At 34.8% G+C, this 13437-nt stretch overlaps 1 protein-coding gene across 1 annotated transcript in view; it reads left to right on the top strand.

Moving 5' to 3' along the window:
- The first annotated feature begins 3215 nt into the window (after nt 1-3215).
- The window catches only part of MCC (MCC regulator of Wnt signaling pathway), a 182656-nt gene continuing 172434 nt past the window's right edge, over nt 3216-13437 (top strand). The window contains exon 1 of the mRNA XM_087715812.1: nt 3216-3426. Coding sequence (XP_087571938.1) covers nt 3275-3426 — 152 coding nt within the window. The 5' untranslated portion in view covers nt 3216-3274. The remainder of the gene's footprint in view (nt 3427-13437) is intronic.

The raw sequence follows: 13437 nt of genomic DNA, 5'->3' as shown, positions 1-13437 counted from the left end.
CAGAATAATATAGTTGATGAATGGGCAAAAGAATTCTCCATGAGATGTGTGTGTGTGTGTGTGTGTGTGTGTGTGTGTGTGTGTGTGTGTGAGAGAGAGAGAGAGAGAGAGAGAGAGAGAGAGAGAGAAATGTATCTGGTGAAAAGTGTGATTGTGGCAAAAAGTGGATTTATTTGGAAAAATACAGATATATGATAATCTTGCTAAATCATACATATTTCCAAATTCCAGTAATAGGAGCACAACTATAAGGACATTCTGTTAAATTTAGGGTTGCTCCTTCTTGATTTGTATATTACTTGGTTAGCTATTGTGGAAAACATGTTACATCAAATGGGTACTTAAAGGCAAAAGTAAAGGTTACCCTGCACCTGAGTGCTAGTCATTTCCGGCTTTAGGGGCGGTGCTCATTTCCATTTCTAAGCTGAAGAGCCAGCACTGTTGGAAGACGTCTCCATGGTCATGTGGCCAGCATCACTCATCACCGAAGGTGCACAGAGCACTGTTACTTCCCCACCAAAGTGGTCCCTATTTTTCTACTTGCATTTTTTATATGCTTTTGAACTGCTAGGTTGGCAGAAGCTGGGATAAGTAACAAGAGCTCACCCCGTTACATGGCGCTAGAAATTTGAACCTCTGAACTGCCAACCTTCTGATCGACAAGCTCAGTCTCTTAGCCACTGAGCCACCGTGTCTCTGAAATGGGTACTTACTCTGGCCTAATTTGTTTCTGGTTATGTATTTAATAAGTTATGGCCACTTTCTAACAATAGAAATAAAGAAGGCTCAAGATAAGATTTATAATTACATGCTTTGAAGGGATATTATTGTAAAGAAATTTCATGGAAGGCATTTTTGAGTTTAATTACAGTGCTGAAGAAATCCAATTGTAAGCATACAATAGTACACATTCCAAGAATTAAAACCTGATAAGAATGCAGTAACCTGTTTGTAACCTGAAGTAACTTGTTTGCTGGAAAACATCTAATTAGTTCCACAGATGTATTTAACCCTTTTTAGAAATAGCCAGTAGCTAGATGAAGGCATAAGAAATAGAAGCATTATGTAATTAAAATTAGCAAGGAAAAATATATTGAGAAATGTATGATAAGAAAAAATGTAGAATGGGAAAAGCAAGGAAAGAAAAGATAAGAGTTAAGATACATAATTATGATTGGTAAAAATCATAAGTGATTCCTTACAAGGCCACAGGTTGGAGACTTTTTTAGTCTGAATAGATTTAGAAGTTTTGTACACACTCACAAAATTCTGGCCATATGAGAGCTATAATCAGTTATAAAGAACAATGTCTCAAAATTCTACATCTATCATATTCTCATGGAATACTTTCTGTACTACTTGTTTCCTTTTATTCTTTTTTGAAGCAACTAGGTGCATCTTCAAAATACTCTGGCTTTTTTTTCTGCTAAGGAAATTTACAGGTCAAATAATGGCTGGGGTGTGACAATAGAAGAGGGGTATTATTAAGATAGAGAGTTAGTGTAAGGGAATTTTCAGATTAGTGAAAGCAATTAGTTGGGTTAAGCAATGAAATGTCAAGTCTTTGATTTATTGCTGAAGCCAAGTGGTTATTTTAAAAAATGGGGCAAATATTAGTGATATAACATTTGTATGCAACTTGAAATCTGATCATTTGACAGAGCTTATTTGAATGACAGGCACCTACTTTCATATTCCAAGTTAATATTCTCCAATTTCACTCTAGATAAGTTATTATTAGATACCAGAATGTAGATGATTTGCAGTTGGGATGAGATGTGGAATGGCCATGTATATTAATATAAAATTATTTAGGACAATAAAATAAAAACAACTATCAACAAGATCTAAAATAGCATCTCCAAACTGAGGAAAAATAGTTCCATAACAATGAACTGGGCATTACATCATATGCCACTTGAGTACCATAAGCCAGACAGATAGTGCTGTATCAAAAAAACCTCAAAAACACGTCCATAAACCATTTCGTAGTACTTCAACTCTCAGGTATTCACAAACTAAAGTATAATAAAAGGAGATGGTAAAGGTTTCCCTTGCACACATGTGCTAGTCGTTCCCGACTCTAGGGGTCGGTGCTCATCTCAATTTCAAAGCCGAAGAGCCAGTGCTGTCCTAAGACATCTCCGTGGTCATGTGTTTGGCATAACTAAATGCCAAAGGTGCATGGAACACTGTTTCGTATACAACGTACAATAAAATTCATTGTAAATAAAATTGTAATAAAATGCATTGTACAAGTACAATGCAGCTTCTGAAAAGTAGAAAATAAAGCTACTAAAAACAAATGAAAAGCTGTCACATTGGCTAAAATTATTTAAAATTAAATTGAATCAACCTACATATCAAGTTGAAGATTTGATCTCATGTTCATGAAGCATGCATTTGCAGCATTCATATTTTGCTAATCAATAACATTGACCACTTCAAGAGAAATCAGACATAGTTATAAAGTTTTATTTAAGGAACTGCAAATTTACGATTACAGTAGAGTTAATGTGTAATATAAAGAGGTACGTTTTGGGAGGGATGCAACATTTTCTTCTACTTTTACCAATAATACTTTTACATCTCTTACATGACATACATAATGATTGTTTGGCACGAAACGCAGAGAGAAACATTTTTTGCTCAAGGCTAAACGTCAGCAAGCCCAAACATAACTTTTGCGAGCATAGTTCACATGCAGTGCAGTTTTACGGTGGTCTAAGGATATGCATGCACTCTGCAGACGTTAACAAATCTTCTTTCCATTTGCTCCAGAAAGATACTCCTCCGTTCGTTCGCCTACATCTCAGGGAAATAAGCCGAAACCACAACTAAGCACGCAAACTTCCACCTCTGCGTCCGCCACACCTTCCTTCTAACTCTCCCCTGCTCTTACGTTGTAACCCGACGGACCCCCACCCCCAGCTTTTGGTTCCAAAGAAGAAAAGGGCCAGAGAGCGGGTCTCGCGCGCCAGCCAGCGTGCGCGCCGTCCCTGGGATGTGCCTGATTGGCGCCCAAGGCGGCGCGCGCTGAATTCGTGCGCGAGAAGGGGCGGCGGAGCGTCTGGGTTTCCCCACCCTCCTTGTTTTCATTGTGCCGCCTTCTCGTGCTTTGTATGCGCGACAGCTGAGCTGGGAAAGGGGAGCACGCGCGGGGGGGGGGCGGGTTCCCTGGCGAGCTGGAGGTTCCGGGAACCTTGCTTGGACGCCTTGAGCGGGCTTGAGTCGCCGTCGCCTCCTCCTCCTCCTCTTGGGAAGAGAGGGTACGATGGCGACGGCGGCTAGCCCGGCAGTGGTGGTAGAGGTGAGCGTGAGCAGCACCGGGAGCAGCAGCAGCGACACTTCCAGCACGGGCGAGGAGGAGAGGATGCGGCGCCTCTTCCAGACGTGCGATGGGGACGGCGACGGTTTTATCAGCAGGTGAGGGAAGACCTGGAGGGCAGAAGCAACATTGGGGCAGATGCAACGTTTCGTTTCGTAGCGAACAGTCGTTAAAGCAGGTCTTATAAGAGATGTGAAGTGCTCCGTGAAGCCCCGTAAAGTGCGGGTCAACTTCCTCGCAAGTTTTCTGAGTTGAATTTCCGAGTCGGGTATTTGCCCCGAGCTGAATGGTGGGCTAGGGGAGGTGCCGTCAGTTCTGCCAAGAACGCCGCCGAATGGGCCCAGAGCACCTTCTGACTACTTAAGGGACACGCACGCTGGCATTTTCCAGCGAGTAGAAATGATTCTAAAGACAAGCCCTTCTCCTTCGAGCCATTTTGCCTCTCCCAGTTTCTTGCCCGTGTTTCTTAAAAAGTTCCGTATAAGATTTGCATTCCGACTGCGGAAACGCATTTTTGTCCCTTTTTTTTTTAGTCTAAAAGAGTATAAGCTGTGATTGGAAGTATTTGGGATGGTAAAAATGCCACACTGGTTACTTTAAAGTATCTCCTCTCGTTGTTACTCCTGTTGAGCTACTTCAGATTAAGCTGAACTGTTTTTTTATTTGTTCAGAAATTGAAGGAGGAGATGAAAAGGAAACAGGTTTCCACTATCACCGTTTTTCCCATTAGATATCCTTATCTTAGTTTTGGTATTAAGTAATGCAATCTATTTTTTAAATTTATTACATTTTTATGCCACTCACCTCCCCTATAAGGCGACTGTGGGTACTATAGCTTACAAGTTATAAAACAAGTAGAAAAATAATATATTAAAATATTGAAACTACACAGTTTAAGATTTTAAAACTAATTAAAGTAGGTTTTGGGGAAGGTATTCTCACAAGCCCCCAACATATCTTGATGGATTTAATACAGTATTAATTAAATGAAGCAATACATTACATGGCATCCTTCAATGATTAAATTGAGAATCTAAAATTAATTGACTATTCTTTATAATGAGGTGAAATAAAATCTCCTTTAAGCACAACAAAAATAATGTGAAAAGCTCAGAAATGTTCATGTTCCATATTGTCCTACAATAATTAAAGAACTGAAAAGTATAAATAAAAACACAAGGAAGCACTAAAATCTAGAACATCTTGTAAGACAGGGGAAGATTTAAAGGAGCATTGTAAACTTAGCATAAGAATCTAACCTCATCATGTTTCATATTTCTCCAATATATCTTTCTGATTTGAATTCTATTCATACTATGAATTTTTAAAAAGTTTTGAAATTGTTAATTGGTTTTGAAAACCATATGACTGAAGAAATAAAAAGACACAAGAGTGTTCAGGCAAGACAGTAGATTGTTATTGGTGGTAAATTTTTAAGTACAGTAGTAAATTACTTTGGCAATTCTATCAGTATGTAGAGGGATATATACTCTTAATTATAAATGGTTAAAAGCAGTCCCTGTGGAAAGCAATTTGAACATACTGGATTGTTAGTCAGCAGAAGGGCATAGTAAATACCTACAATGGAATCCTTTGGTGTTTGCTTTTTGGTAGTTCTTGCAGAATACTTATGCACAGGATGAAACTATCCTCCAAATTGATGAAATATTGAAAGTCTTGATGCTTTGATTTGTTATTCTCATTTGTTGTAAATAACTGGTGTATACAGTGTTTTAAAAATAAAGTAGTTGCATATATTTTAGTGAATTTTTACTTTACTTTATTTTATATTTTACTTTAAGTGAAGGTGTAAGATCATTTAATTTTTTTTAATGTATTCAATATATAATCTGAAAATATATTTTTGAAAATATGCACAGATTTATTTAGAGAAGGTTGTTTTGATTTCTAGGAAACTTCAGCTGATGTTACATATTAAAATTACATTATAAGGCATGTTTTTCCCTCCTTGGGCTGATGAATAAATAGCATGTTTTACTTTTTAAACATTTTGACCTTACAGACCAAATTGAAATATTTGACACTACTTAAAATAGGGGAAATGTTACAATCCAATTACCTTGACAAGTATCAGCACTTTAAGATCATTATCTTAAATCGCTTTGTCTAAAATTGCAATTCAATAAAGTATTGTTTTATGTGTATTACATATGCATGTTTCATTTTATAAAGGAATAGAGATTGATAGCTACAGTTACGGTATTCTGCAAGAACTACCAAAGAGATGTGGAATGTCTTGTGGTCATGTGACAGTCAATTGCAGATAATGGGCTTTCTTAATTCTGGGCATGTTTGTTTCATGAGTACTATAATTCCCTTAATGACCATTGCCAAGGTCATAAAATCAGATATAGTTGCGCAATGACCTGCATAATGATTGGCCCAACTTAGAACCATATTTCTGGGTTGAATTATAGTTGTAAGTTGAGAACTACCATACTGTATTGTAGTAGGAAGAAACAAAAAAGAAAAAGGCTGAACGTCTAGTACATTATGAACTAATGAACTAATCCCAGTTTTGGTAGAGTACATAACAGAAAAACCAGAATTTTTCATTCCAAACCAAGTGAAACTCATAATTCTTTTCCCAGTGAATTACATGGCTTTAATTCATTCACATTGCTTTGATTCCTAGCCTCATTTTGTTTTTTTAAATGTTTGGAAAGTGCTTCTATGTGGGGGTGTTCTATTCCATTAAAGTACTTTCATGACATTTATTTGGTGTGATAGTCGAATTTCTGTTATTGAAAAGTAAGAGAGATCTGCACTGGATTGATTTGGGTTGTTGCTGCTGCTAGTTAGTTTTATAAATACACTAACTAGGTTAGTTTTATAAATAAACTTTACCATTAAATTGCTTGAGCAATTGCTTATAAGAGTTGTAAGTTCTGTTACAATATCTAATTATCCATCTAAAAATACTTATATTGTCTTGTAAATACTTTGTAAGCAGAATAGAATGTATAGCTTGGCATAGATTCATGGAGACATCCCCCTCACACAAACACACACACCCAACGTTGAGTCCAATCTTCAGAGTTCTTTCACAAATTGCAATGAAATTGGAATTTTGACTATAACAATTAAAGTTTGGAAGAAACAAATATATGTTATTTTGATTACCCACTTTAGTATAATTTAAAATGAATCCATTGTTGTTTTAATCCTAGCTGCACTCACTGTGAAATGTATCCTGCCCTCCAGCACTCTAAAAAGTTATTTATCACTTCATGGCAGCTCACCAGCCCAGTCTAAAAATATCTTGGAAAACTCCTGAATAAAGATTATCCCTAGACTTAGTCTACCTAACTGATATATTTGGGGCTGATACATCCAGGATAGATTTCTAAGAAAACAGAAGGAAGCACATCAATCTGCCATTTTCCACCCATTCAGAAGCCGCACCCACGTGCGCATGTGTGTGTGTGCACACACATGCACGCACACCTTTGAGTCAATCTTGAGATCTGTCAACTGCCTTGACTAGCCCTGTAGTTTTCTTGGCAAGGGTTTTGAAGAGGTTTGCCACTGCCTGCTTCTTAGGGCTAAGAGAGTATGACTAACTAAGATCAGGATCACGATCATGTCTAAAACAGAACTAAATTCACAGTCTCCCGGTTTCAAAACTCATGCCTTAGCCACTACATCAATCTGTTTAGGATTGGGTTATTAGGCTGAACATCTTGCGACTGATTCTGACAATCTATCTGTTCACTTAGAGATTTACCTGAAGATATACAGCAAGAATTCTTAAATATTCTCAAGCTAAATACGTAACAGTAATGATCTTTAATGGGAAGAGTAACATAAGATGTTGTTGTATCAATTTCATGCATCTTTTGATTAATGATTATCTTAAGCTAGGATATTCTTTTATTATAAGCTTTGTTTAGTGATTGAGATTTCTAAGATTCTGGGTCAAAAAATCTAAACATAAAGCTCTCTGTCTACTTCCTCCAGTAAACACTTTGTTCAGAAATGATAATTTCTTCTCATACTTCTAGGTAGAAGCCCTTTGTGCTTGCTTCTATCAATATGATTGCCATTTCCTTTTTAACTGGTCATGAAACAGTTTAAGTTCAGTAAATCATCTTCCTGAGCAATAGCTTACAAATGAAGCACAACTCAGATACTAACTACTTACTTGTATATGAAGCTTCTTATATGAATCTGCAACAACACAAGATCGAATATCTTGGAAGGTACTATAAATACATATACTCTTGTCATCTCTGATCTCTCCAGCTTGTTTTGACTACCTTGTTTTCAAAGACAAGTATTGAGATATGACTTTGTCTGCTTTATAAAGAAAGCAAATATAAATTCAAATTAGTGAGGAATGTATTTTATTATACATGTGAAATTTAGCCTTTATATTCTGGATATTAAAACTTAAAAATATTTTCTTTTTTGCATGTATTTTGTTCCCTTGTTTCCCCGTGTGCATTATTGAATGAAGTTGTTTCTTGTCTTAAAAGCCCTCATAAACATGAGTTTTATAGAGAACTGATGTTTATTCTTTTTCTAAAGCAAGTGCTTTCCTATTGTATGCAACTTAATTTGGTGTATGGAGACAAGCTATTTGCATGCTTAATGAAGTTATATGGTGTCTCAGCTGTGAAAAGCTTTTGTGGTACATTAAATTGAAAACTCTTTGAATACTAGCTGGGTAATAAAAGCTGCATATGGAGAGAAAAGGCACCTCCAGAGAGAATAGTTAATTGTCATACTATGAATAGTTAGGGTGACATTTTAAAATGTGAATTAAAAAAATGCTGATTGATACTAAAAAGGAATTGCATTTGGCAGTACAGGGTGTCATTTAAAATTCAGCTAATGAACTAATGGTTTAAAATATTTCCTTATAATACAATGAACATTTTAATAACTGTTGTCAAAATAAAGAACATAAAATAACAAAAATTAGGCATAATGAAAACTCTAAATATTTCAATGTATTTCTATACCAATGTCTACTTAAACTGGCATTGGAAGTGAGAGTTAATATTTGTAATAATTTCAGAACAAGAGAATTTGGATTGTATATGACACAGTTTCAAAGATGCTGATTGTTTCCGGCAACAATATACAAAGGTAAATCATCCCAAATCTTGAATGATTAGCTAAACCCTAGGAACGCAACCCATGGACTCCATGTGCATGCTTCCTAACCTCTCCACTTGCGTCAGCTTCTGCTAATTTTTAGAAGCATGTATATGCCACCATGAAATTTGAGCAATAGGTAGAATCAAGCTGCTAGGAGGACGAGGAAAATGGTGATCATGTTAATACCTTAAACTCTTTTCCTTGTTCTCAGGTGATGGCCTGATGGCCATCAATATGCCAACTTGGATGTAGAGCATTTTAGAATTGGTCAGTCTTCAGTGACAAACTTTGATTTCAGAGAACTTAGCAGCTGATAAACTAGATTTTTTTTAAAAAGTGTGATTTTATTTATTATAATGAATAAGAATGTATTATATTCATAATTTTTATTACAACTAAGCATAGTATAGATACTATATAGAACAATAATTGGAACACTCATTTATTATAATTATTCTGACTAATATAAAATGACCTGATAAACCATGACATATAATAATATCCCTTATGTCAGAAGTCCTCAATGCTTTTGTCACCAATTTCCTGTAAGACGATTTTTCCACAGACGTAGAACTCCTATCCATCACCCTCCTATGAGAATCTAATGCCTGATGATCTGAGGTGAACTAAGGTAGTTCCACCTGGGGAGCGGCTGCAAATACAGATGGAGCTTCGTTCACTTGCCTCCAGCTGTGCAGCCTGGTTCCTCATTGTGCCCAGGAGTTAGAAACCCATGCCCTATATAATCAAAGTTCAGGCAATAATTTGTTATAAAGAAATTTCAGAGGAACCTATAAAAAGAATACTTTAGTGCTTTTTAAAACTTTAAATAATGTGATTCCAAGTGTGATCTTGGTGGTAATCTATTAAAAGAAACAGAAGTTGATAAGTAAAAGTTCTTAACTCTGACATTAGTGACGATAAAATTAGACATACTGGGATAAGGTTGGAAGGAAAGCAAAATTTACATTTTATCTGACTTGTTTTATATGTTAATGAATAAAATAAAATGATCAAATACAATGTTAAATGGATTAAATGGATTAGAAAAATTCTGCAGGATATAACTGTATTCCTGCTGTACCAGTAATGCATGTTAATTTCCTATAATGTTAATATGAGTGGCCTTGTGTACAGAATATGAAGTTTTTAACTTTTTATAAAGGAGTTTTATATTTTACGGCATGATTATCGTATCAGCATTGCTGTGTTAATGTTTTACACCTTTTTCTTCATAATTGCTTTCAAAGATTACTAAAATTGTTTTCTCAGATTTTTATGTAGAGCTTTATATATAATTATGTATGTGCATACTAGATAAGTCCTTTTTTTAAAAAAACCTACAGGTTGTTAATGACATTGATAAGAACTAGAATGTCAATAATTCAAAATTGTGTGTTTCTTTCCTGTGTTCTTTTAGATACACAACAATGTTTTATTTTGACTTTTCTGTGTATACAGTGGATTCTTGCTGTTTACATCAATAGGGCATTATGCATCACTTCATATACCAAATGTATATTTGCAACATACATGGCAGCATCATGTTGGAACATGGAACAATAATATATTTTTCAAACTTATTTCCGAGTATCTTTCTCATTTTAGTAAAAAGTAGCTAATAAAATAAGTTAGTTGTGACTATAGGGTATTCACGTTAATAAAATAGGTATGTAAATAAACATATACGGGTTATTCCAGTTGCTGAAATTCTTGTGACAATAAATCTGGTTAAAAAAGGTTCTGTGAGAATCTTTCATTCAGGTTGAGGCAATTGTCAGAAGCTTGACAATAATTGTAGCAAATATTTTACACTTTTGAAAAAGAGGTAATCTTCCTTCAATTTCATAAGCTTTGACTAGCTTTTCAAGATCACTTATTCAGTTGCTGCATTTTGACTGCACAAATAGAAATTACCACTTAATGGCAAGAAAGGGATAGAAAAGGAACTCTTTGTAAGGAATAAAAAAAAGAACCTGAGCATTGTGTATGCAAGTTGGAAAATGTTTTTCATGCCATGGATAACAGGTGAGACTAGAATTTCATCTGAGGGAACCATAATAGAGTAATGGCATTTCAAATATGTATGTGTGTGCACGTAATGTTTAATAGTGGAGTAAAAAACACCCACAAAAATTATAGTAATGGTTTTATAGTGAGAAAAGAATCCACATTAAATGAAGATGATTAAAATAAATGTAACAAGAAAGGGAGGGTCATATAAAATTACTTTATTATTTATGTAGAATTAATTCAGTCCTTTAACATTAAATTTAGACCACATGGAAATATAATGCATATTTAAACCATAAAGCCATTTGAGAAACAGAAGAGAAAAAATGTTGAAAAATGAATTCAAGAAGTAAAGTTCATGGTTTTTTTTACCCAGAGCAGACCCATTGATTTTCCAAACTTGAATATTTCAATTATTTTTTTCCCATGAAATATATAACTAACTTTCCTTTTTAATTTCTTATGTTGTTTTCTTAAAATGTGATACCTCTTAAAGAAGCTAAAATTTCAGATACCTTGGCTGCTAACACATCTGGGAACATTGTTTAGTTAATGCAGGTAGCTCTTGACTTACAACAGTTCATTTAGTGACTGTTCAGAGTTACAACGGCACTGAAAAAAAGAGACATGATAGTTTTTCAGACTTACAACCATTGCAGCATCCACATGGCCAGTCACATGGTCAGAATCGAGACTTTTGGAAGAAACTGACTCATATTTAGTGAGTCGGTTGCAGTGTCCCAGGATCATGTAAATTACCTTTTGCAATCTTTTGACAAGCAAAGACAATGGGAAAGCCAGATGCAATTTTCAACCAAGTTACTAACTTAACAACTATAGTGATTCACTTAACAACTGTGGCAAGAAAGGTTATAAAAATGGGTCAACATTCACTTAACAAATGTCTCAGAGCAACAGAAATTTTGGCTTCAATAGTCCTCAATAAGTTGAAGACTACCTGTAAATGTTGTTATAGTTGTATATGTTGTCACATGTGCATTGAGGACAAGTCATACTTAAATGAATATCTTAAAAAACAAGCATAAAAATTAACTAATTTAAAATATTATTCCCTTGTAGAAATTCTTATCCATTATTTTTAAATTTGAATTATATCACAAAATGAATTCTATATATAATAATGCAGCCTTTTATTATGCCTAACAGTCTTTAAAACAGAAAACAAATATCTTGATTTAAGAAACCTAGATCCTAATATATTTCAGGATGTCAAAGGTATTATGCATGTTTTCCAAATAGGTTCAGAGAGTAATAAAGGCATTCCACAAAATATAGATATTAATATAAAGGTCCCATGATATAGATAGGAAAGCATTTCTGAGATGAGAGATCCCCTGGCAAGAAACCAGCTGTACCTATTAAAAATTGGAAGGAATGGTTTTGGGAAATACTGTTATACAGGAGGTCAAACTAAATGATGTGGAAGAACACAGGCTATAAAATAGTTCAGTGATAAGAACTGAAATGGGGTTGAAGGGTATGTAGAAAATGCAGAGTCCTCTGGCGAGGAATATATAAATACAGAAAAGAACAGGTCAAGTTATGTGACACAAGGGTTTCAATAACTGTATACAAATATATAATGTATGGAGGACATATTTTAAGAAACACATTTCTTACTGCAGAAGACAAATGAGATTTAGTAGGTATTGCTGAAACTTGAGAAATGCTGAGGAATGTAGATGATGTTACATCTTCTTTCCTGCCCTCCCACATATTAAGGCTGCTGGTACTGTTATACTGACCTATGAACTCTTTTCCATCCTCCCCCCACAATCTTAAACATAACCCTTGAAGTTCTCTATCTATAACATTTGTCCAATGTATAAATAGACATTCAAGAATCAATCTTTTGGACTATGTAATACTGATAACAGTATGCCATTGAACTTCCTTAAGTAGAAGTCTTTGAAATATAATGGAACTCTTCTTTATTTTGGATTGTTTCCATTTTATAAGTTCAAAGAGTTCTTTTCTTTTCATAGCAGGCCAAATGCCAAACTTTTTCTCTAAGAAGCTTTCCTAACAAGCTTAAATGAGTACAAATGGGAACAGAAGTTAGAAAAGGTATAGGGAAACCTTTATTTTCTCTTTTCTTCCAAGTATGGCAGAAAGCAAAATAAAATCATGTAATTAGGTATTTTAGACAAGATGGCTAGCAATGACAGAATTTTTGTACAAGTCTAAGAAATAAGTTGTCTAAGAAATAGTGTAAAAAAGTTTGATGAACATTTGCTTTTTATCAGTTATCTCTAAATAGGGCTAAAAATGCATTAAAGCCTGGGCATCATTCTGTTTAACGACTACATCCTCACACAAGTCAGAGTGACCCGTCTGCACTATAGGACTCTTTGTATACTGAAAAACACATATAAAAATATAAGTAATTTCTGCTATTAATACACATGTAATTCATACTACATAGCTCTTATCTAGTTTCTGGGGATTTTCTAGAAAGCAGAATTTTGACAATACAGCTGCAGCCACAAACTTTAACAGTGTTAGTCAGTTTAGCTTTGAAAAGGAATGAGTTATTTGAAAATACCATTCAAAAGATTATTGCAAATAGTCTTGAACATAACAGTTGGGAATGTGGATATAGATTTGATTTGATGACATGCCTTATTCCAAATATTTCAGTTTGAATATGGATCAGTAAAAGCCAATTATAGCAGTAATTTTGACAACCAAGCCAGATGCTCAAACATGTTGGGATGTGGTTTGTTGACCAGCTATTCAGAGACAAAAAATTAAGCTAAACATGAGCTAGTTCTTACTTTTGAAAACAATTATGGATTTATTAGATTCAAAATATAATATGCTAAGAGAAATGCAAGATCAAGGCATCGTTGAATTTAAGTATTGTCCCTCAGAAGGCATGATAGCTGATGTGTTGAACAACCAGTTACCAAACAACTTTCATCCTGGTTTCATAACAGATTAATCTT

Source organism: Thamnophis sirtalis, unplaced genomic scaffold (genome assembly GCF_051295495.1).
Source record: "Thamnophis sirtalis isolate CommonGarterSnake01/CBP01778 unplaced genomic scaffold, rThaSir2_p1.2 scaffold_5, whole genome shotgun sequence".
NCBI lineage: Eukaryota > Metazoa > Chordata > Lepidosauria > Squamata > Natricidae > Thamnophis > Thamnophis sirtalis.
This window is presented reverse-complemented; position numbering and strand designations above follow the sequence as displayed.